We start from the raw sequence: 25,115 nt of genomic DNA on the forward strand, positions 1-25,115 counted from the left end.
TGTTGGGCTACATAGCTACAGCAGACACTGCACAACCACCAAAAAGGACATCTTTCATGGGCGCACTTCCATTGTCTCTCGAGACTAATGGATGCCAACAACAATACTGTTAGGAAAGTGCATGCAAGTCTACGGAAAAGTGTACTCTCATGTCGAAGTTACATAGAAGCCGTCTTTTCTAGAATATGGTATGTGGGATTAATGGGATGTTAATAAAAATGAGAAAACAAATTATTAATTTTTTTGGGAAGGGGATATACCAAAAATGCATAATTCGAATACATTTATGCGTAAGGCGTAATTTAGTGGGAAAAAGCCTAATGATTACGCCAAAATGGTTGGCATGTATAGACTAGCGACAAGATTTTCAAGCTGTCCAATTAGCACCATCTTCATTTTTGGACCATATAGACCATGGGATGAATGTGTGTATAAAGTTTTACAGCAATCTTCCAAGTAAGTTAGGAGGAGTAGAAATAACATATTTGTGTCAATGGCTGTACAGATGAGGGACAATAGGTCATCCAATCAGCACATCTGATCTATGACAACAGTATTCACCTACACCATTTAACAGTTTTGTATCCCCTAATTTTTTAATGACAGACCTCAATGATACAAAAATGCACAAAACAATTTTTTTGACAAATGAAGTGATGCTGTTTATTGTCTCTGATAAGCTCTTAATAATTCCGTAAATTTCTATAACTTGGAGTTATGTCCCTTCAAACTCATTTACATAAAATGTAAACTACTTGCCCTTTTTATTATATTTAATATTTAGAAAAAATATTCCAGCTACACATTGCAAATATTGGATGCTGATGATGCAGTATTGCCTTCTATGTATGTACTTTCCTATGAATGCATCCCCTTCACTGAAAAAGAACTTTTCCAGGAACTGGAAAGGACAAAGAGACTCATTGTTTACACTGACAATTGCCATTCACTTTGAAATGTGAACAAGATGACAGTGTCAGAGAACCCCTGCAATAATTAGGTTAGAAATTATAAATAAATAATTGAAATGACAAAGTTTTGTGCATTTTTGGAAGCCTCGTTGTTTTTCATTCTTAAAATTGCACGAAGCTGAAAAAATGGCAGAGAGTGGGGGTGCAGGGAAAATACTATGGCAGAGTTAAAAATAGTCTCCTCTTAATCATTATCTTCATCTACCTATCACTGCAAAATTATGAAATAATTTCCAGCAGGCAAGGGAAGACCCACACTGCTGGACTCTAACCTGCAAATGCTGGATCCTTTTGTCCGAAAGAATTCTTCCAGATCCTAGTGAATAGAGTGTAGAATCCAAACTGCAAACCCATCTGGGGGACCACACCAAACAGGGTGGGAACCAACCCCTTATAGAGGGCTAGAAACCCCTCCTGTCTAACTATAGCTGATGTTCCATGCAGCAATGACCTGTACATCTGTGAAAAAGAAGATACCAAGTACAATATAAACTCACTTATAAGTGGGGTCCAACTGCAAACATGGACTATGATATGCCACAACCTAATCTGCCAACAGATCAGAGTCTATGTGGTTTGCTCTAATGATTACTCCAAACAAGCTGCACAGACCGAGATATACCAGATGATTATACAACTGCAGATCTGGATCTAAGCTTAAAGTTAGACCAGACTTATTAGCAAGTATATCATGTACCGTATTTAACAGATTCAGTATTGAATCTAAAATCTGCACATGCCTTAAATACATACTACTCTTTACAGTCAAAACTCACCTTAAAAAAATCCATTACAAACCATACATGTCTGAACTCAAGCATGCTTTATGGTTGCTTTGATTTTTCTAGAATATTACAATTTTGCAACTTGTTACCAGCCATTCCTACTTGCAATTACTATTACATCCGTCAACTGGCATGACAACACTGTAAGAGACTATTCACCTCCAAAACAGAAAGATGCAAGGGAGGTAACTCTTCTAGAAACATATATATACATGATGGGAACATTCTTTTTATATCATCAGTGCGCACTTATGATGATGATCCTTCATTTTAAGAACTAATCACCCAAATAAGAATTTTTAAAGTGTAGGTACAGTATATACTCGCTTATAAGTCGACTCCAACTATAAACTGCATAATGTGCGAGCACATCTGTGTCTGTGCAGTTAGTAGCAGTCAACAGAACAAACAACATATGCCCAGTCTGCAATGCATTATGCTATGGCAAATCAGGATCTTTGTTGTGTGCAGTTTCATTCAACTTATAAGCAAATATATATCATATTACACTGAATGTAATAAACAAAGAAGAAATTATCACCCAAATAAGACCTTTTTTAAAGTGTGGGTATTACACTAAATATAGTTTTTAAAAAAACAAGAAAATAATACCCAAGTAAGAAATTTTCAAATGTGGGTATTACACTGAATATGGTTTTTAAAAAAACAAGTGTTGACAGCACATAGCCAGATCTGTCGGTTAATAATGATCCAGCAGATGAGAGTCTATGCATTTTCCTCTAAGTTGTAAACAAAACAAACTGAAGAGAATCTCAGCTGCCAGCACATTATGCAATGGCAGTTCTGGGTCTAGACTTTTGGTAATTTAATGGGCATTATACACGAACAAAGAGGGTATCCTCTAGACATTTTACAGTCCCATTCATCTATTTTACAGTCCCAGTTGTCTATTTCTGAAGATACCCATTCACTGGCATTTTCCAGTTAGAAAGAAATGGTCATAAATATCAAAAACATACCAGAATGTGGACTTGAATACTGACAGATGAAACCATCATATGGCTTTACAAGACACAATTCAAAACCAGTTTTCAAAGTAGGTTTTTGTACTCTATATACGTCTGTATATTTTCCTGATAATTTTCCAACAGTAAACATTTTCTGTATTAATTAGTATAAATCTATTATAAAAACAAAGTCTGTAATTACTACTGGCTTTTTCTATCAGCATCTATTACAAAATATGCCATACATTGGTTCCCAATATACATCTATGTTACCAGCTATTCTTCAAAAATTATTATATTAAATAAACATTCTCTCACCTAAATCCAGGATCTATAGTGATTGTCATTATTTTGCAACCCAAGCTTCAGCATGCTTATGGATACAAATTACAACTGGTAAACAAATGTACATTTTTTAAGTGTTTAAATATGCACATTATTTTGTCAAATCATACTTTTCACATTATTTTGTCAAATCATACTTTTCACATTATTTTGTCAAATCATACTTTTCACATTATTTTGTCAAACCATAATTTTCACATTATTTTGTCAAATCATACTTTTCACATTATTTTGTCAAATCATACTTTTCACATTATTTTGTCAAATCATAATTTTCACATTATTTTGCCAAATCATACTTTTCACATTATTTTGTCAAATCATACTTTTCACATTATTTTGTCAAATCATACTTTTCACATTATTTTGTCAAATCATACTTTTCACATTATTTTGACAAATCATACTTTTCACATTATTTTGTCAAATCATACTTTTTACAGTAAGTTGTTACCATTCATACTCTTCTTATATGTACACAAATATTGTTAGCATTTCTTAGGAGATCATTGGTAGACTATACTGGTGGCAGTCCACATCGTTGTTGATCTTAACACTTAGGACATGATGGAGATACTGGACCCAGGTTTCCTCTAAGAGTCATCTGGAGTTTTCCTCAGAACCCATGAGTCAACTAAGAAGTTTAAATTGTTTCCTGCCAGCTGGTAGATTCACATTGCTGACCGCCTACCAGAACTGCTCAACATTGGTAATGTTGTTTTAATGTCAGTAAGATTCTTAACATGAAGTACAAACATATGTATTATACCCTCACACCATGCGACTTTAAGCTGATTTGGAGAAACCTTTGTTGTTATCATTATCATCCCCTTTTAGTAATGAGAATTAAATCCTGAAAAGCATTATCCCTTGCAAGAATTATTGATAAAGACAAAGACCTCAATCATCCCAGGCATTAAGGATTTCAGTGGGAGCTAGTGACATGTACATTAGTCTGGTTTACATTCATATTTACAATGGATTAAACCAAGGTCAGTGACATTTATATCAGTTTTTGTGATCATTCATAACAGTGTCAAAATCATATCCACTAGATGCATTCTGCAGATGGTCACTCATGACAGTAATTGTATATAATAAATTATTATTGTTCTTCTTATTATTATTATTGTTATTATTATATGAACAAGAACAATAAAAAAGTAATTATGCAAGTAGTTTTTGTATGTTTGAATGAGAACTTTTGTGCAACTTAAGAGTCAGGGAAATTACTTTGACTAGATCTAAAATATGATCTGCTACTAGAAAACAGATAAAGTTTGACAATAAAGTTGGCAAATAGTGTCTCAGCATGTGTAACTTCGTGTACGGGTTAATATGCTTGTAGGAGATGGGGATTCTACCTGATGTGTGATGTCATTCTTGCACTGTAACAAACTTTAAAATCAGCTTTACAGGAAGAGCAGAATGCACTTTCATGTCCCTTTAAAAATGATTGCTAACACTGAAATTCTCATTTCCAACCATCACTGAATTTTGCATGATATTTTGATTGATTGGATTTAGGTATTTTGGCATTGACACACTTAGTCATGTAAAGAAAACTTTAAATACAGAAGTTCAGCCAGCCCAATTTTATGCCACTTGAGCTCTTGAGTAATCTAAGCATAATCATTTAACATCTATAATCATCATGTCCAAATTACTTCTTATCAAACCTAGCATTGATTCTAATCGATCTCACTGAAGTAGAGCATAGAATGCTAAGAGAATCAAAGTATAAATTTTATTTTTTATACTGCTAACTGAGCTCTAAACCAACCCTAATTGATCATCTTTGATCCTTCTGGAATTACTTCTGTTCACACATTGTATAATCCACCTCCACAAACTTCAAACAATGAAGCCAGCTGACTATCCCTACATGATCAAAGGATGATATCAGCAATTACATCATCTTACCCTTTGAAAGCCAATTCAGTCATGTGATCACAGGCAGTATTACAATAAATATACTAAACTGGAACCAAAAATATGAAGAAAAATAGGAACATTTAACTTTTCAATAATAAATATGCATATGAGCGAGTTTTCAGTGAGTTACAGTAGGGATAGGAGAAACCCCTGAAGTCTGGAGGAAAACCCTCCCAAGCGAGAAGTTCACATGTATGAAATATGTACTTCCTTCCTTGGTAATTGGTTGGAAGGCTGGCTGACAGGAGAAACTGATGGACCAGATAAAACAGAATGGATGACTGGTATGCTGCATGGCCCATCAAAAGGACTGATCACCAATAATCTGGCATGCTGAGCCTGCTGGAAAGTCAGCAGTCAGGATGGTGGTGTGGGGCTGTGATGGTTGGCAAGAAATATTGGTCAGATCAGTTTCATGCTCCAGTGCTACACATCACTATAAACTGCCACACTGCAGACATCATAGCCATATCACGGATTTTTTTAAAAAGCTATGTTAAAAGTCCAAATCACAAACATACACACACTTAAAACACAATATTACACCACACTTGTTGATGGATGGATTGGATCTTGCAGGATTCATAGAGGCAATACAGGATGATGATCATACTGCACTGAAAGCTTACAAATGGTAGACAACTGGTTGATGTATAGCCACCTAGAGGTTGTAAGGGAATGTAGTGAGAAAGAGTTTCCTTTTGTTGATATGATATATAGACAGGAAAGACCAACTTTCATCTTCCCATGATCACTGGATTCAGGACATAATGGAGTGTATTTCTAGAGCAGAAACAAATATTTTAAAAAATGTATCACTGATGTATGAGTGATCACTTTTAAGGTGACTCACAAGTTACTTGAAATTTAAGACAACCCCCACAATATTCAGTGTCACTTTGTGACCATACTATGTACAAATACACTGTGTTCACATAAATCTGACAGCAGTCATAGGCATATCACTCAGTACTGTAAAGGAACACGCTGAAGTGTGTTCAATGGGAAGAAAAATCATGCAATGCAAACTTTGTGATAACTGCCATGCAAACTTTAACTGCCATGCAAACTTTGTGATAATTGCCATGCAAACTTTGTGATAACTACCATGCAAACTTCATGATAACTGCAATGCAAACTTTGTGATAACTGCCACTGACACACCCAGGCATTGACAATACTAATATCTTGGAGGAGAACCTGAATTTCATTCTTTCTTTGAAATGCTGACCTTATAAAGTTGTTCATTAACACCAGTTCACAAAGAATTTATTGTTAGGATTTTATTTATTTTCTTCAGCAATCATTACAATTTATTTTTAATTTGTTCCATAAGTTTCAATGTTACAGCAACCCAGTCTCGAAAACAATGCTCCTTAAAAGTGCCTCTGATGAGGACATTAACACTGCTTGAGTTCTAAATACTATATTACAATTCAAACATAAAGAAATCCTTAAAAAAGAAACATTTTATTTGATCCAGTTATCGAATAGTGAATATTTAAAAGAAGGGTAATCATACATTTGTTCCACTTCAATGAAGTACTTTGCACAGTTTTAAAACAACAAGTTACGAGTCATTTTGCACATGTATTTGCAGTTGAGTCACGAACAAATGATGTGAACTGAAACAAGTTTATTAACATAAGCAATCAAATAATGAGACTAAAGAGGTTTGTAAGCATTATTTAATTCCATTTTTAAGACCAGTACTGGTATATATAAAAAACTTAACTTAGTTACAATCCAACAGATGTTATATTTCACGATCCTCTCATTAGATCAACCTGGAATAAAAGCTTTTTATTTTCTTCTAAATAAAAAAAAACTATGCACCCCTTCCAAAAATAAGAGAATTAGGTACATAAAAGTGAGTGTTATTTCTTTTGGGCATATCCATCCACATCTATGCTGGCTAAAGTCATTAAAGGCAATAAAACCTTTAGGTTGGAAGTTAATTTCTATTTCGAACAACACAGTTGGCAATCAAAACATTCACGGTCTGTTGTAGTCTGCCAAGTTGCAACATTAATTACAACCACTAGTGTAACAGATTTTTTAAACTGAATTAATGACAAAAAAGACATGGGTGAAAAATGGCAGAAATACACAATTTGGCATTTAATGAATTAATTTAATTTTGTTAGTTAAAAAAAAAAATAATGTACAGAATATGAGAATTATTATAATAAACACTGGCAGATAATTAGTGAACGACTAAAATTAAATGAGAGCATGATCAGGAACAAAAATTCCACAGTGCAACTCTGTTTTAGTGAACCGTATATTTAAAGATGTAAATGTTTATGTGGGATACTTCAGCACTTGATAAAATGTTAATTACAAAAATATACAAATCCATGGAAAAGATGACAGTAGAGTGCAGATGACAAATTTAAAGTGGCAAAGCTGTCAAATTAAATAAGATTATCTTATTTCAATACTAGTGCATTAAAAACTATCTAGTAATATTCTGTTCCTTTTAAATGTTGTGTGTCCCACAAATTTGGAGGACAAGGTCCATGATGTCCACTGGCTTTGGGATCCTAAGTTCAACAATGGTGTTTTTTTGTGACATTACCATGACACCGCACTGGTAATCAGAGGGTATAAAGGACATTAATGAGGTTTTGTATGCTTTGTAACACTGTCAATTCATTTACTTTTATGAATATTAATTTTTCTGGTTTTGCAAAAAATAACATTCTTGTCAGGATTTACATTCATGATTTTGGGGAGTGGTCCTGTCTTCTCCACAGAAAGATCTATGTTTGCTTGGTCTCTGAATTCTTGGTCTTTAGCAACCATGAAATCAAAGACTGGTATCAAATGATATCCACAAAGACTGGTACCAACAAACAACAACAAATTAAAAAGCATGAAATCCAAGAAAAAATATCAACCATCACCACCTGTGTTAACAATTAATTAAATAATCACTGTTTTTTTAAAGATCCAGCAAGAATGTCAAAGCAATGACCTTCTTGTGGACATTAGGATTTTGTATTGTAGTGTATTTCATGGATGCATTAGTGTGTTACCTTTGGCTCCCCTTGTGCTACAAATCTAGTCCTTAAGACATCGAGAGGCTGTACCACAAGGGTTGCTGCAACTGCTGCCAGGCTTCCACAAAATGTATGACTTATAGGGCGGAAACGATATGAAAATTCCTCAGGTAGCTTCTGCCATGCAACTTTTGTTAGATACTCAAATGTTGTAAACTGAAATAAATTAAATCTGATTAAAGGTCAACTGAAAAAATGTGGAAAATACTACAATCGCTGTTAAACAGTTGATCAAGAGATAGAAAAATGTGTCTCAGTGGGATGTTATATAGTCAAACCTGGAACAGCATTCATCGCTATGTAAGGCTCATGTACAATTGGTCCCATTTAAACATAACTACCATATGTACTCAACTGCAAACAATATAGACCCTGATCTGCCATCACATAATGTGCCAGTGGATCAGGGTCTATGTTGTTTGCTCTACTAATCCATTCCTAACACACTGTACAGACCCAGATTTGCTGGTGCTTTGTGCAATGGCAGATCTGGGTCTGTACAATCTGTAGTTGGACGATAATAAGTGCATCTCTTCTGTATGTCAAGTTCATCTTTAAGTTATAACATTGGAAGTCATGCCTACAAAGAATTTTAAATGCTTACATGACCATTGGAACTGGTATTCCTCTTGCATGCCAGAACAGTCACTTTGTGCCAAATGTAAGTAGTTTTCATTAAGGAAATTGATAAGAAAAGTAAAGTCTTCTTAATTAAGTCCAAAACGGAATATTTGCCACAAAATCCAGACTACTTTATATTACATTCCACAGTAATATTTTCCACAAAATCCAGACTACTTTATATTACATTCCACAGTAATATTTTCCGCAAAATCCAGACTACTTTATATTACATTCCACAGTAATATTTTCCACAAAATCCAGACTACTTTATATTACATTCCACAGTAATATTTTCCACAAAATCCAGACTACTTTATATTACATTCCACAGTAATATTTTCCACAAAATCCAGACTACTTTATATTACATTCCACAGTAATATTTTCCGCAAAATCCAGACTACTTTATATTACATAAATCTTTAAGAAAACAACAACCACTTTATCTAGAAATGTCAGCAAGATGAGGTGGATTACAGGAGACTGACTACCTTGCTTATTTAATGATTCCATAAAAGACATTAATCTTAAGAAGATTAAAAGAAGAATAAAATTTAAATTTCCATTTCCAGCTGAGTTAAATCTGCCCTGGTGCATTCAATTTCCTAAAACGTTAGTAGTATATGTAAACCAAAAGTTACCAAATGTGTGTTCAGTGACTACACAGTTAAAGCTCGCCAAAATAGTACCTCAAAGATGTAATGTACCAATAAGCATATCTGGTCACTAGTACTAATATCAGTACCCCATCACCTACCTCATGGACGGGGTACTAACATAAGCATATACGTGTAAATGGAGCAAGACGGGTGTGATTCACAATCAATGCTCTTTTAGCCTAATATCAACAATTTGAACATATTCCTTGCATATAGTGCAATAAATTGAGTAATCCTCTTATTTAATACCGGAAGTATCGCAAATCATTATAGCAATAGTTGTAAAATCTTGTTTACCTTTTTTATCCGATATTTTCATTTAGATCATCTGCCATATTAGTTCAAATAATGATTACTTCCATTCTCTGCTTTGCTTGTTTGTGTGCCATATAAGGACACTGAGACCTTTTTTAGAAAAGTAAACAAATCATAGTAAAAATATGGCGCGGTTTGAGTCAGAAATTCTGCACATTAAAAGTAAATGCAGTTTATCAGCAACTTTGAAATTCCACCAAGAAGCCATTAGTCGCCACGTGATTGATAAAAACATAGCACAGAATATCCAAATATAGCCTGGGAAGCCGTACATAGAAAATGGGTCACAGCAAGAGTCTCGTGTTATCTGTCATGACGGACACTGTGAGGTTAGTGTAACCATGTCAATTTATTTTATCATGTAAGGGCTTAATAAATTCAAAATAAGCCAAACTTCTTTCAAAACATCATTATACTTATGTAGTAGATTTTTACACGATTTGTTTTTCTGACTTTAGTGATGATTTTGTTTGCTCTATTACATGATATGGGATCAGTTTGTAGCCTCAACCACAACAAATCAAGCTGAGGCTACGACATCGTAGCTAATTTAGTCAACAAGAATTACAATTGAACAATTAGACATTTTCCTCATCTCCTCTTTCATTATTCATTAACAGTTTGGATACATGCAGTCAGCAAGCAATAATACATATGCAAAACTAATATGAAAGCTTATATTATTTCACCGGATTAGTCAGTTGCTTTAAAGGGGAGTAATTTCAAAATATAATTTCAATCTTATTTTGCTATCATCATCACTGTTAACATCGTCATAACAATTATCACGATGTTGCTGAAGCAAAATATAAGTAATGTGAGGGACCAACCATTTACTTTTCCAGATGTAAACATATGACATCATAGCCATCTCTACCTAAAGGAGCCATCTGCAAGGTTACATCAGGAATATGGGTTGTTCCTTGATGGGTTTGAAAATTCATCCTCACATAAACAAAATTGGGGATTAAGCCTAGACAAGTCACATTCAACCGACAGGTAGAAAATCCCATCGGATGGGCATGTCTGATGATGTGCACCAACCAGTCATCAAATTACAGTAGGAGAAGCCACTAAAGACTTTAAATAAGATACTATGACACCTTATGTGCATGAAATGAAAAGATCTTCTGTCCCTGAAAAAACTGGAGGAAATTCTGGTGGGATATGAAGATGGGAATGTGTAGATAAGCATCCTAGAGATCTTCGAGACAGTCCAGTCATTCGGCCTGATGACATTCCTGATTGGGGCAGATTTCTCCATCCTAAAATGCTTCTACAGAAGAAATCTGTTCAACAGGGAAAGATATTATGAGTCAAAACTGTCCTCCTTTCTATGAAACCAAGAAGAACCAGAAATAAAATCACAGTATTTGTATGTGCCCACTCTCATTGCTGCACCCTTCCTTCAAGGACTGTACAACTCTTTCTGAACAGATACCAGCTGGAACTGGTGGAACTAAGTGAAGGGTCACTGAATAAGGTGGTGGGTCCTGAGAACGAAACCAGTAGCCCCCACCCCCATTTTGGAAATTATCCATGCATCATCCAACCAAGCCTCAGAAAAAAGCTTAATATGGTACCTACTATGATGTTGGGAAGAGGGGGATTTGGCAAGGGAGGATATGGATCCCTAAAGATAACTGCCTCCTTCCTCATGGTAAGGGAAGGGTCTGTAGCCCTCTGAATAGTGTCTACACATCACAAGAGAATACCTGTAAAGGTTTTGGATAAGTTCCAGCAAATGCCTCCAATGCAGCATCTCCTCTGACAATCTCTGCAATGCTGCTGAAGATAATGATTCTTCCTTGAACAGAATGAAGGTGGCAGCCAAAATGAGATCAGCATGCAAGGCTTGATGTAACTTCAATTTCAAAGCCTTGAGAGTCTTTGTAGAAATCCCCATGTAGGAAGCAGCCAAGTCCAAGTGAGGGGGTGTTGAGCCAAGCATGCGAATGGACCCTGTTCTCCGAAGGTGTAGTGTAGATGAGGGGAAAGACCACTCCTACTGCTGTCTGACCCCACTCCTGACAACTTTGGAGTCAGCTCCAAACACCACTCACTGTTAAGTAAGGAAGCAAGGTGAGGACCCACTTGAGCTGTCCAAACTGGGCAGGATCCCAGCCTCAGACAACCCTTTGGTTTGGGACACAGATCTGGGGGAAAGAGATGGTAAATCTCGTATACAGACTGATAAAAATTCCAAACCTCTTCCTCCTTTTGTCACATGAATCATAGAGTGTAATGACCAACAAGGAGAACCCAACAAAGAAGAAGGAACTGGGTCATCATCCTGTCTTAGCTCTTGGAACAAGGCAGGATTATTTTGTTGCATCACCCTCCTGTGAAATTTTCTGACCAGGGTTTGTCTTCCCATCTCCTAGAGAAAGAGAATGCCAATTCCATCTCAGTACAAGAGGTAGTGAGTGGTCATCCCCATCCCCTTCCCTTGATAACAAGGCTTGAGGAGGCAGAAAAGACCTAGGAGATGCCTAGTCTACTGATCCACAGAGCAAAGTCCTATATTGTGTCATGTTCAGAAAAAGAGACATGGCCAACTCACCAGTGAATGATGTAAGTCCACAAGTTCTGCAAGGGTTAAACTGGAATATCAAGATGTGAATGGTATTGACCAGAACACTTCCCCCGAGATAAGTCCTCCAATACAGAAGTCTGTTTCCCATATGGACTCAAAAGAAACATAAAGAAATGGGGGTCATCAAACCGATCCCTCATGTCTGATACATGGCATCCATCACTCAGTGCACTTTGCCTGGCATTAGGTGTTTGCTTACCAATGCTATGTTCTCCTTGGTCACTGACCCAAGTTCAAAAATGGAAGAATGGCACCACACCCTATACCCAATGATCAGTGCCAATGACACCATCCAAACTGTTTGCTCCCCAGTGTCAACTGACAGACACTTGGTAAATGACATCTGGGAAATTGCCAAGTGATATGTAACTGCTGCCTGATGGCTGGAAACAGACCAGTGATGATCACTTGATACATTCCAGAGTGCCCAGTACCTGGTGACCTTCAGTGACTGTCACCTGGCACATTACCCAATGACCAGTTAGATCTAATGAACAAGATCTCCTGGATTTAATTCCACTCCTCCATGCCACTCTTGCGCTGGAAGACAAGACTTGCTACCGGGCACTAGCAACTTCCCTACAGCTGGAAGTACCAAGGATCCCTCTTGGGAGCTGACACCTTCCTAACAAATATTCATGATCCTGTTCCTTTTAGTAGAAGTGGTTGACATCCTTAGCCCTGGCCCTCTTTTTTTATAGAAGCTGGTGATTTCCCTAAATCTGAAAGTGCCATATACCCTTCCTGTGAATGGAGGTATCTACCAGACACAAATGGAGAAATCAGGATCCTTTATCTTGACCCTATAGGATCAACAAATCTCCACCAAACTCATCAAGCCACAAACAACAAATGGGGCAGCCATCCAAGCGTACTCATGCAGTGCATGATAAACAGGTGTTGGGAGTCCCACAGTACCTTTTTATGCCTGTTCACCAACACCTTCTGGCATACAAAAAGGATACAACTGAAAGCAGACATGCCAAAAGACATTAATAGATGAAGTGTTGAATCCCCCCCCGCAAGATATATGTGGAAGTGCACAGAGTTCATTATAAAGAAGGATTATATTCTTTATATTCTTTCTGACTGTCAGAAGTAGACTAAGGTACCAGACAGGGATCAAATTCAATACCTAACATCCCGGACTTTTTATTCTCAAAGTTGGAAAAGTAAAATTTTTCAAAGTGCAACTCTGGAACACTGCTTTTAACCTTTTTAAAGTGAGTCAGGCAAGCTCTAATTTTAATCAATTTATCTACCTTTATTGAGCCATTCTTGCCCTCTGTGCATACAGAATGCCTGAATCTAACCTCTCTTCATTTATTCATTCACACGCTATGATACTACAAAATGTGGTCATTGACTTGTCATGTGTGTGAGTTTTATTACTGCTTGTCATGACTACATATGGGGTTAAGCAAACAAATTATTGGTCAATCAGAACTCTTCAAACAAAACAAATCAAGTATGTTTAATCAACAATGTTTAAATGACCGTGTGCTTACTCAACTCAACTCAGACACTCACGAGTGGATCACCCTTTGGTTTCAATATACTGAGTCAATGTAATAAAATTACTAAAATGCACTTTACCAACAAAAGTGTCTAGTTCCTTTATACACAGTAATGAGTCTTTGATTTATTTCATTGATTATACAAAGGATCAACTTCAATGTGTGATACTGCATTGGAAGTGGATCGATTATGTAATTGATGATTGGTGTTTTGCATTCAAACAACAAATTGTATATGATTATCCCTTTAATAGAAATAGTTGTCAAATGAGGTGATCTTAACTATTTTTGGATAAAACAAGTTTATTATATTGTTGTCACAAGGAAGGTCATAAGGAACATTCTGAGAAAGAAAATTCATGTAAAAGTTGAGGAATAAAATGTATGTTGGCTGCAAATGATTTTGAGTTAACTATATTTTCAAAGAAACATAAACCAGACTCTGTTGTACCAAAAAATATCAAAATAGGACACAACTAAGAGTCAAAGAAATTTTCAGCCACACTAAGTTAATGCCTTGAATTCTCTAACTCTGATGGAAAGATGTTTTGCAGTTATTGCAAGCAACATCCCAAACTGGCATGGGACGGATCTTCAACCAATACATTTGCCAATGGAACTAACAGATTCAGAGTTTTAATCAAGCACATCTCATCACAGTTTTGGACCCTATAAAGATTGTGCAGCACAGTATATGCAGAAATATAAAGCAAGCATGTGCAGAAAAGCAATTTTAAAATTAAATGAGAATGAAATGAAAACTAAAATAAAATGAGTTTTATTTAAGTCTTCGCCCTCGCCCAATATGAAAAACCACTTTCTGACATGGAAATATTTTATTCTTTCCAGGAGAATGGCGTTAAGTTTGATGCTATTTATAACAGACACGGGGCAAGAGACTTTGTTCTATCTACTGATAAAGTCTTCTGAGAAGAGGTTAGGGCAAGTCTTAATTGCAGTAAATTCATTTCCATTCTTGCTGATGGAAATACGGATGTTACTGTATCAGAAAAAGAAACAGCGTACACGTTTATCTTCCCAAAAATAACAAAAATTAAGCCTTTGAAGAAACTAAACAGATGAATATTATTTTTTTCTCTTTGGCTAAAATGTATACATCCTACCAAATCTAGACAAGAGATGGATATTTTGGAAGAAGTGAAACTAAGTGGGACAACTGAATTTTCTTAACTCACTTGTCCTGGAATAGTGGGTGAAAAAAAATGTATCAGCCCTGATACTGTTTTATATCTTAAACTTTCAAGTACTAACAGGTGAAGGGAATAATCCCCTTGTATTGGGTACTAGAAATAATAAAAGGAAATGTAAGCTGTTAATGCATGTCAGCTCTGCACTTCCAAGACATTATTTTCTTTAAAGAATAACAGCCAAGATTGTTAATACTTTTGACTTTAACAATCGTAGTGACTACCTGAACAATTCCATACACGACGGAAAGTGCCTGGGCTGGGACATGTCCTTTCCATAATGCTTTCCAGCCCTCCTCCTTAATTATTTGCCGAACTGCCTGGGGAATCCCAGTGTACTTGGACTTTGTGGCTGTTCTAGAAACAGGCTCAACCTGAAGCTGTAAACAAAAAATAGGCTCAATCTGAAGTGTAAACAAGACACGGGCGCAAACTTAAGATGTTGACAAGAAATGGGCTCCATTTGGAGCTGTAGACAAGAAACAGGCACAGATAAGATACATAACTTCTCAGCCTTCATAAAGTTTCTGCCCATGAATGAATGTTGGCATCATAAATTCATGGACCATAATAAAAAGTACATGCATCATAAATTTATAAACCATAATAAAGTACAGGCATCATAAATTCATGGACCATAATAGAGTACAGGTATCATAAATGTATGGACTATAATAAGTGTGTGTGAGTAGCTTTAACAATTTTTCAGTCATATCGCTACAATGTCTGCAGTGTGGCAGATTATAGTGATGTCTAGCACTGGGGCATCATGCTGCAGTGTTCATGTTTCTAAAAGCACTACCAAATGAAGTTTAGGATTTAATAGATGCATTGCAGGTAGAAAACTACAGTTGATGCTCAATTTACATCATAGATGAGGTTATACCATATATAAAAAATTGGCATAAATTGAAAGTAAGTTTCCCATAGGATACTTGAAAATTAAGAAAGTTCTTGGGCAAATTATATGTCAAAGTTTTCAAGTAATGATTATTTATTTATAATTTTCAAACAAATGATAGATAATGCATGTATGAAATATGCACAAATCAAAGCACATAGAGCCAGCAGTGGAGTTTTTTTTCCATTATATATCAATGGCATTACAATGAAAGTACATAAATCGAACTGTAATATAACAAGCAACAGTCTAGTTTCTCAGCAAATATTGCATGGTTTAATAAGATACCACTGGTCACTGGAAGAGAAGTAGTCAAGAGTAATGTTTAGTTATTAAACTAAAATTGCTTTGGGCAAAGACTGAAAATTTATCTCTGGAGAAAAAAGTTTTTCTAGCAAAATATATTTCTTCACAAATACTTACCCAGTCATAATAGCTTAGGAGAAAAACTACTACTACTTTGAAAATCCAGCTTTTCAGATAACACTTTTAGCTAAATGTCATTGCCCACCTAGGTGGTAGTCAGGCAGTGATCTCTCAAAAACCCATGAATTTCTCAGTTACTACTGGAGCGTAAGGTATGCTGGATGTGTATTGGGTAAGTATTCATGAAGAAACATTTTACTAGAAAAAATTAGTTTCTTCTTTATATACATGACCCAGTCATAATAGCTTAAGAGAATAGGTAAGAAGTGGAGGAAGGTAGATCCCATACCATGGAGATGCCATCTCTAGTCCCATAAAGTATGTTGTTGTTGTTGTTGTAGGGTTTAACGCCATTTTTCAGCACAAGATAGGCTATACATGGCGGCCAGTATTAATGGTGGAGGAAGAACCAGGGAAAACCCCGGAAAGAACCACCGACCCACAAGAAGCCACCGGCAAGCTTTCTCACATATCCACATTGGCCCCTAAAGTATGTGAGACAATCTGTGTAAAAAAACAGAAACTTTTCCCTCTCACAAATCCAGCGGAAGTTATGAAGCTGCATCTTGAGAAGCTGATGAACAACCTGAAAAGGTGACCTGTTGAGCTACAGCTAAAGGTCCCACCAGATCAAGTAGAGCAATTTGGGATGAAAGATATCTGAAGTAAAAACCAGAGAATGTTGACTCCTATCACCATCCCATGGCATGGACAATATCAGTTTGAGAATGGTTCCAGTCAAAGGCAACGCTTATGACAACTGCTCTAACCTGGTGAGCCAAAATGTGTAACAATTTGATCTAAGCTGGACTTATTTCTCAATACGTGTAGTGAATAAACCACTTAATCCAGGAAGAAAGGATGTTGCTTTGATATTATACTGTCCTGTTTGGGAGTTAAAACTAGGTGAGATCTCCCTCAGTGCAACTGCTGTCTTTTTAAGATACCACTTCAAAGGTCATACTGGGTCTTGTAGGTGATCTTGAGTGGAAGTGTCCAGAGAAGAACATGATTTCAGTACAAAGGTCTGGTTACACATGGACAGGAGCCTGTCCTTGACCATGAGTGAAACTGATCCATCTTGTGGGAACTGCATGTAATTCGGGTCCCCTGATAGGGCAGGTATTTTGCTGATTCTGCCTGCCATTGTTAATGTGATTGTCTTCTACGAAAGGTGAGTCAAAGATGCCATTGAAAGAGATTCAAATGATGTTTTATTCAACCTGATTAGTACCTATGATAGATTCCACTTTGGGTATAGAGCCAATGTTTTTGGCCATGAATAATCAAAGATGGCAAGGAGGTCAGATGAGTCTTTGTTTTGTCCAATCATAACGAAAGGTGTCAGCAATCACTGAACAGTCACCTTTGATTGTGCCAGGTGCTGACTTTTTCTCACTGAAGAACCAATGGTGAAGTTAGCTATTTCAGGCATAGATGCCAGGTGAGGTATAATGTGTTCTTGTGTACAACACTGTGAAAAAGTTTTCCATTTTCCTTTGTACACTTTCAGAGTGGAAGGCCTTCTTGCTTGATTCTCTGCACATCTGGTTGTGAGAAATGTTTATTTCTGAGGGTCTGTTTAATATGACCCAGACGCGCAGATTCAGCAGCTCTGGATTGGGGTGATACAACTACCATCATGGTTGCTTGAGTAATTCTACATTTTCATGGAATCTCCATTGTGAGATTGATGAGGTCATTAATTCACAACTTCTCCCATCTGAGTGGTGCAATGAGGATGAGGTGACACTCCAATTTTCTTGCTTTTTGTATCAAGTTTGGAATTAGAGGTGTTGGTGGTAGGCATATGCATCCAGGCTGTACAATCTATGAATAACACATTGACTTCCCAGGCTTTGGGATCCGGGACTGATAAGACAATGGTTGGTAGCTTGGTATTCCACCTTGTCACAAACAGGTTCACCGATGGTCGGCCCCAATTGGTACATATGAGTGTGAAAACCAAGGGGTGGAGAGATATTCCATCTGTGTAGTTGATTGGTCTGGGGCAAAGAATTTTCTAGGCATCCAGGAGTATGATGAACTCGGACCTGATTTTGTTGCTGATGACACCCAAAGCAGTATGCAAAGGTCTGGGGACTTGGTCTGCCTTACCGTTTGAGATAAGTCCCCACAGTAGAGTTGTTGGATAGGATGAGGATTCACTTTACAGTTAAAAGATCCTAAAACCTGTGAAAGGATTTCAAAATGGTCTTAACCTCTAGTATATTGATATGCAGATGCAGGCCCTGGCTTCCTTAAAAGACGGTAGTAGGTGTACCACTGAGTCTTCTGTAGTGTCACCCATACAGAATGTGATCTCTGGCAATTGTATTTGCAGATGTATACCTGCTGTGAGCCAAGTTAGGTTGCTCCCTGTCTGCAGATGGTACCTCATATTTGTGCAGATGGTTGGTCCAATGGGTAAACTTCTGGTCTCAACTGGGATAAAAGAGGGCATATATAAAAGTGATCTAGGATGATGAGGTCCACTGCTGCATTGAGCATGCCTAGAAGGTGAAGGAATTACCATGCAGAGAGAACTTCCTTCGAGAGTAACAAAGCCACAACGGTCCAGATTTCAATACCCATTCCTGTGGGAGATATACTGTTTACATGTGGGTTGAATTCCTTACCTAGATGAACAAAAGAGATTGTACTATGTAGGATTTGTCCTGGTTGATGAGGAAATCCAGATTTGTAAGCAGTGTAATGAGGGTTATCATATTGTGTTCTAAAATATAACTCACCTGTTGGTTTTGCAGGATGTCATCCAAGTAACTTGATGTCACCGCCCTGGAGATGACATTAACCATAACACAGTTCATCTGAAGTGAAGACCCAGGGACTGATGTTGAGTCCAAATGGGAGTGCTTGGAATTGATAAACGATGTTATAGGTGAATCACAGGAACTTTCTGGAAGCCTTGTGAATAGGGACATGAAGATATGACATTCAAAATGCACCATGGTGATTCCATCAAGAACCAAGGAAAGTGAATGAATGAACAGAGGGAACTTAAGTCAAAGACAGGGCACAGAGTGCCATTTGCCTTTGGGAGCAAGAAAAGTCTGGAATAAAATCCTGGAGAATTTATATTTCAAATGATTTCTGCTGCCAATGTTTTTAGAAATGTTGGAATGTTTGCAGCTGAAGAAACTCTGGACAAAGGAGGTGTTTTAAAAGTGACACAGAGTCTCCCAGAAACCACTTGTTGGGTCCAATGATCATCATGGCAAATCTTGTACCATTTGGCAGCAAAGAACTGAAGCCTTCCTCCTACCGGGATCTGAGATAAGGGCAGTGTGGAGACGTCATTTTTTGAGAAATGGAGGTGGTCATGTAGAAAAACTGTGGCGTAAGTGATAGCTACCTCTCTGTCTTTTGTTCACTTTGGTTTGTGAGAGCTGTGGTCTTTGAAGGAAGGCACTATGATAGGACAGCTTACCAGAGGTTTGTGTTCAAGATGTGTTCCTTGGTTCCTTTTCTTGATTTCCTGAAATGACCCTGTATTGGTGATGTGGTTGTGGGGCAAGGAAATTTGTCCCCTTAATGGCTTGTTTGTGTTAATTGTTGATCTGGCAGTTAAAGAGTAGAATAGACTATGACGATTGTGATTTTAGCTTGGCTTTAAAAGGATCTTCAAGGAAGGCACAAGTAGACAGCAATGCATCTTGTTCTGCCAATTGCAAATTTGCAGCTGCTGTGATGGCATTGGGTAAAGTATGTTGAGCAACTCCATTCAAGACATATGCCATTCTGGAGACCAACTCCCATGTATGTCTGGTGGAATTTGAGTAGGAGAAGATAAGCTCTGTTCCTGCCCATTGGAAGATAGCCATCAATACCAAATTCAACAAAGTGTCCATATGGCTACTACATTATGGACCAACTGCAGAGTCTCACTGAAGGATGATTGATAAAAATGAAGCATGGTTTTGGCATCTCAAAAGCTGCATGTCACAGTCAACTATTGGGGCGTCCAAATGAAAACTGATGCTTGCTAATAGCAAAACTGCTGATGAAAACTTAGAGCGTTTTTGTGATTAAAAGAGTTGATGCTGGGATCATGTAATTGATGATGTAAACAATGTATGTGATTCTGCCAGATTTCATAAGTAATTTGACATTGGATTCTTCCATTTTTGTGATAAGATCAGCAGATGCTGGAGCTCTGGTCCAGGTGGTTGATAGGGTAGGAGGTCAGAAATCCAGAGGTAAAAGGCAGAAAACTTCTTCAATCAAAACTCTGAAAGCTGAGTCTTCCTGTGACATAGTATATATTAGTCAAGAAGTGATGAAGGAGCCTGAGAACAAGCATCATCATCTCTGCTTGCATGAAAAGAGGCTGATGTCTCTTGAGTTGACTGAACAGCTGGTGAACAGTGTCCAGGTCTGCCACTAGCAAAACTCGTGGAGCACCCTGAAATAGAAACAGAAATTTCCAATCGGACACCAATTAAAGAGTCTCTTCTACTGACAAGGGGTTGAAAGAACTGAGAAATGACACTGATCATTATGTGCATGTGTGTGATTTGAATTTTTAATGTAACTTTAAAAAATTTTCAGTCATATCACTACGATGTCTGCAGTGTGGCAGTTTATTGTGATGTCTAGCACTGGGGCATCATGCTGCAGACACGTAGCATGATGTCCCACCTGGTCACATTATCTTGACACCAGGTCGACCAGTCCTAATACTAACCTCTTGATGCTGAGCGCCAAGCGAGGCAGTTGTTAGTACCATTTTGTAAGTCTTTGGTATGACTCGGCTGGGGATCGAACCCATGACCTCTCGCTTCCAAAGCTGACACTCTAACCACTAGGCCACCAGAGCAGTCGACACTGATCATTAGTTGAGGTACTAAGCTTGGGATCATAAAGAGCACCTCGAGGCTGTATGTGGGTCAGACTGGTCACCATAATTGCCTTTATACACCAGGTTTGACAGACTGGACCGGGAACTTATCATATATGTATTGAGGTCTTTGTCCCTTATAGCAGGCCTAGGCCAGTTGAAATGGAAGAAAGCCATGTTTGTACGGAGGATGTCATCCAAGTCATAATGTTGGGGCAGGTCTATGGGATGTTTGATCCACATGACCAGTCCATGAATTGGCTGTGCGAGATGACAGCTTGTTTTGCTCATTTGCCTCACTGATCATTAAGAAATATATAGCAGGGATCGTCCTGGGCTTCGCCAATGTCGCAAATTGCGATTTTTTTCCCTTATTGGTGATAAAAATATCCCATCTGGCGATTTTTTTGGCGACATACTTTTTGGTTATTTAATTTGTACATACAATCATGGATTTGGACTGGATAAATTAAAAGGGAGAACGAAAGGAAGCCACAAACCTGACTAAGCAATGCATTGGAATCAATCTGTTACACAAACGATCCTTTGTTCGTATTGACGACCCCATCTTTACAGTGCATTGCTACATCATAATCTGCTTATGCTGACATCTGGGCTGAGTACTGTATGCTGCGATAGTCAATCATGCTACCGCACTATACCTACAACTGACCGACTTCTGAAGACGCAAATAGAACAGATAAAATTAATTGTATGGCTAATCCTTCTGTGTTTTTTTTTGTTTTTTTTACATATACCAATACAATAGTTTCGCTGAACCTTTATAGAAAACTGATAACGTTTGAAGTACCCACTGTGTATAAATACAAAGCAAATGGAAAAAATCTCAATCACAATTATATCTGTCGCCAGTGCAGCATTTTACTCATTGATCTTTTCCTTTTGCCATCAATTCCGTGTTACGGCAGCAGAGACTTAAACTCTGCAACAAGAAATAGCACCAAAAAAAAACAACAGTTTTGCATAATTAATAATTATTTATTTCTCAAAATACAGGAGTGAAAGAATCCCTAAATTGGGTGTGAATTTATGCTTATATATACGGTCCAATATTGCCAGGTGTTGACTCATGTAAGTTTCATTCGTGGGAATGGAGATCCTATTTTGCTTGTCGAGAAAATTTATACAGCATTCAGTGATCATTCTTGGGATTTAGGAAGCAATTCACTACAAGCTTTGTGAAGCTAGCCTTAAAGGGGTGGGGTGTGGGGTGGGGCTGCTGAGAGACTACTGGTGTCACCTGTCAGCACTGTAGACTGTGAACGTGGATTCAGTAAGATGAACCTCATAAAAACTGACATCAGAAATAAGCTCTGCATCTCATCTCTCGAGAAGTTAATGAGAATCAGCATGTACAGATGTGAAAAATTAGACTTTGAAACTGCATTCAACAAGTGGGCAGTCCTAAAATCACGACAGATCTTCATGTAACACTTTGTAACATTTTGTTAATGCTTGTTGTAATTAAAGTATTAACTAACCCATCTTTTGTAATTTTCATTGCCTGTTACATTAATAGACTAAATTAACACTTGGAAAAATGTACACTACTTGTTTTGGCGACACTTTTTGAAAACTGGCGACAAAATATTGAGGTTGGCGATTTTTTTGGCGACAGCTTTTTAAAAGCCAGGACCATCCCTGTATAGTCAAAGCCTGAGGGGAGGCCAGGTCTAAAGGTACTGCCAACAATGATGAGTCCTGTGGTGGTGACATAGTTGCTGGGGCTATCTCTGAATGTGTAGATTTCTTTGTAACTGGAGAGCTTTTTGTTGATTTATCTCCCTTATCCACCAAAAAATTCCTGCATGATAGACAAGTCAGCATGTAGGCTTATGGTGTCTTCATCCATAGCCGTGCATTTCTGAACTTTTTTGCCCATGGTCTAATTTGTAAGAAAAACAGCACAATGTACAGACTTGCTGTAGCTCTGCACCTATCTCTTATTATTGAACACAAAGTTAGTGCAGAGCTATGCTTTATAGCATTACCTGGAAAACAGCAGATGAATTTAATAAAGCTATGAAGCATCCAGGTAAAAACCAAAATAATTCACCATACTACCTGTGAAAGGTTAAAGGATGGCCTGTACAGGTAAATGCAGTGTAGTGTTATCATCTGGACACTAAATGTATTTGATAGAGAAAACCTGCATACAGCCAGCCGTTATGGAATTATACATATATTAAGAGTTTTCTATAGGTTTCAGGGACTATTCAGGAAAATTACAGCCCATAGGCTACCAGTGCTAGGACCCAAAGTACAATTAAATGTGTAAAGATGACAAAGTGTAGTAAAATTGTAAAGGCAGAACTTTGTCAACACAGAAAGAAATGAAACTTGGAAATATAGATAAAGTATACTTTCACTGGAAGTGAGAACTCTTATAATTTGTATGATGTTGATTCTGGCTTTTGCAAGGTCTCCCATGGTGAGAGTGAATGTAGTTAAGTGGGATATTCACGAGTTTTGCTGCCAATCCCTAGATCAAAGGGAGATCATTCTGCCCAACTGCCTCTAAGGTGGGCTAATAACTTTTAGCTCTTATTAGCTAAAAGTGATATCTGGGAGGGAGGGCTTTGCAAGGTAATAGTAGTTCTCCCAAGTTATTATGACTGGGCAAAGTATCTAAAGAAGAAAACCACATAAAGAATGGCAACCAGTGTTTACATCTGTACAGAGGACATTTGACATCCAAGAATATTTCTTCAATGTTTTAGAGGATGTATTACCTACAATGGTGTTATAAATCTGACCACAATGATGGGTAATATTGACTCTCACAAGTGTATCAGCATCTCTGATGAAAATATTTCATGACTTATTGCAAATGAATTTCCAAATAGGGAATGGATCTTTAATGAGGGTAACTGTCTGGCCCAAGTTTCAAAGAGAACAAAACTGGGGGGAAATTAAAAAAACACTGAATCCTTTCCCTAACCATCAGAGACCCCAATATTATAATGGGCAGGAAATCAGGCTTTGAAATTGTTTATAGTAAATTAAGTTTATTCATCATACAGCCCTCCACCGTAAAGCGAGACGTGGTTTTGTCAACATTTACAGACAATTTTGTCTTTAACCTACTGTTACCCAGTACTAAATGATCATTGATATGATTCCTGTTTATATTCACATATAAACTAATCATAAGTCATCCTTCGAACAGTACAAATTCATGATGCTATGCCATGAATTAATGTTTAAATCCACCCTCAGTATTCTTATATCTGGAACACTTCTGTAGTTATCTCATTTACCAGTCACTTATAGCATCATCTTTAAAACTAAACATTTATTTTTACCATTTACACATATATTCAATGTATTTACACTTAGATAAAACACTAAATAAGTACGGTTTCTGATCATATTAACTAATTATCATCAGGAATATCAGTAGAAAAGTACAGTTGTGCCTGCAAGCACATGCTTCAAAATTTTTCACCGTGGTTGATAACCAGCAGAAGGTAGAATTTTCCCTGCGTGATGCAGAATTCAACAGGGAATATGCACGGACTTCTCAGCATCTATGCCTGTACCTGACTGGTTTTCAGAAGGTTGCACTTAAGAGTTCTATGTGTCCGTATGATTGTTTTTTCCACTATTTTACCGCAAAGATCACATATGGTCATGCACAAAGAAAAAGTTAACTCTTTAGTTTATTATTTTTCCATTAATCAGCAATTTTAAGTTATTTTTCTGATATCCTTATACTGACCAGGAAAAAATATATTTTAACAGTAAATTTGGACAGATCTAATAGACAGTTCTGAAATCTTGCAGTTGTATAATCTTAATTCTTAGGAAATTTATTAATTCAATTCAAAAGTTTTATAAATCAGCAATTTTAGTTTGAACATTTGCTAACGAGAAAAATTGGACATTTTTTATTTTCTATGGTCTCATGAGGTCAAG

The 25,115-nt window shown here is 37.1% G+C and overlaps 1 protein-coding gene across 2 annotated transcripts in view; it reads right to left on the reverse strand.

The window, feature by feature from the left end:
- The window catches only part of LOC149803745 (mitochondrial thiamine pyrophosphate carrier-like), a 40,675-nt gene that overhangs the window by 10,690 nt on the left and 4,870 nt on the right, over positions 1–25,115 (reverse strand). For both annotated transcript variants that reach the window (XM_089953504.1, XM_089953505.1), the window contains exons 3-5: positions 15,213–15,368; positions 8,046–8,225; positions 1,244–1,430 (exon numbers count right to left, since the gene is read on the reverse strand). In XM_089953504.1, coding sequence (XP_089809630.1) covers positions 1,244–1,430; positions 8,046–8,225; positions 15,213–15,368 — 523 coding nt within the window. The remainder of the gene's footprint in view (positions 1–1,243; positions 1,431–8,045; positions 8,226–15,212; positions 15,369–25,115) is intronic.

This window comes from Sinohyriopsis cumingii, chromosome 3, assembly GCF_028554795.1.
Source record: "Sinohyriopsis cumingii isolate HCF-2022 chromosome 3, ASM2855479v2, whole genome shotgun sequence".
Lineage (NCBI taxonomy): Eukaryota > Metazoa > Mollusca > Bivalvia > Unionida > Unionidae > Sinohyriopsis > Sinohyriopsis cumingii.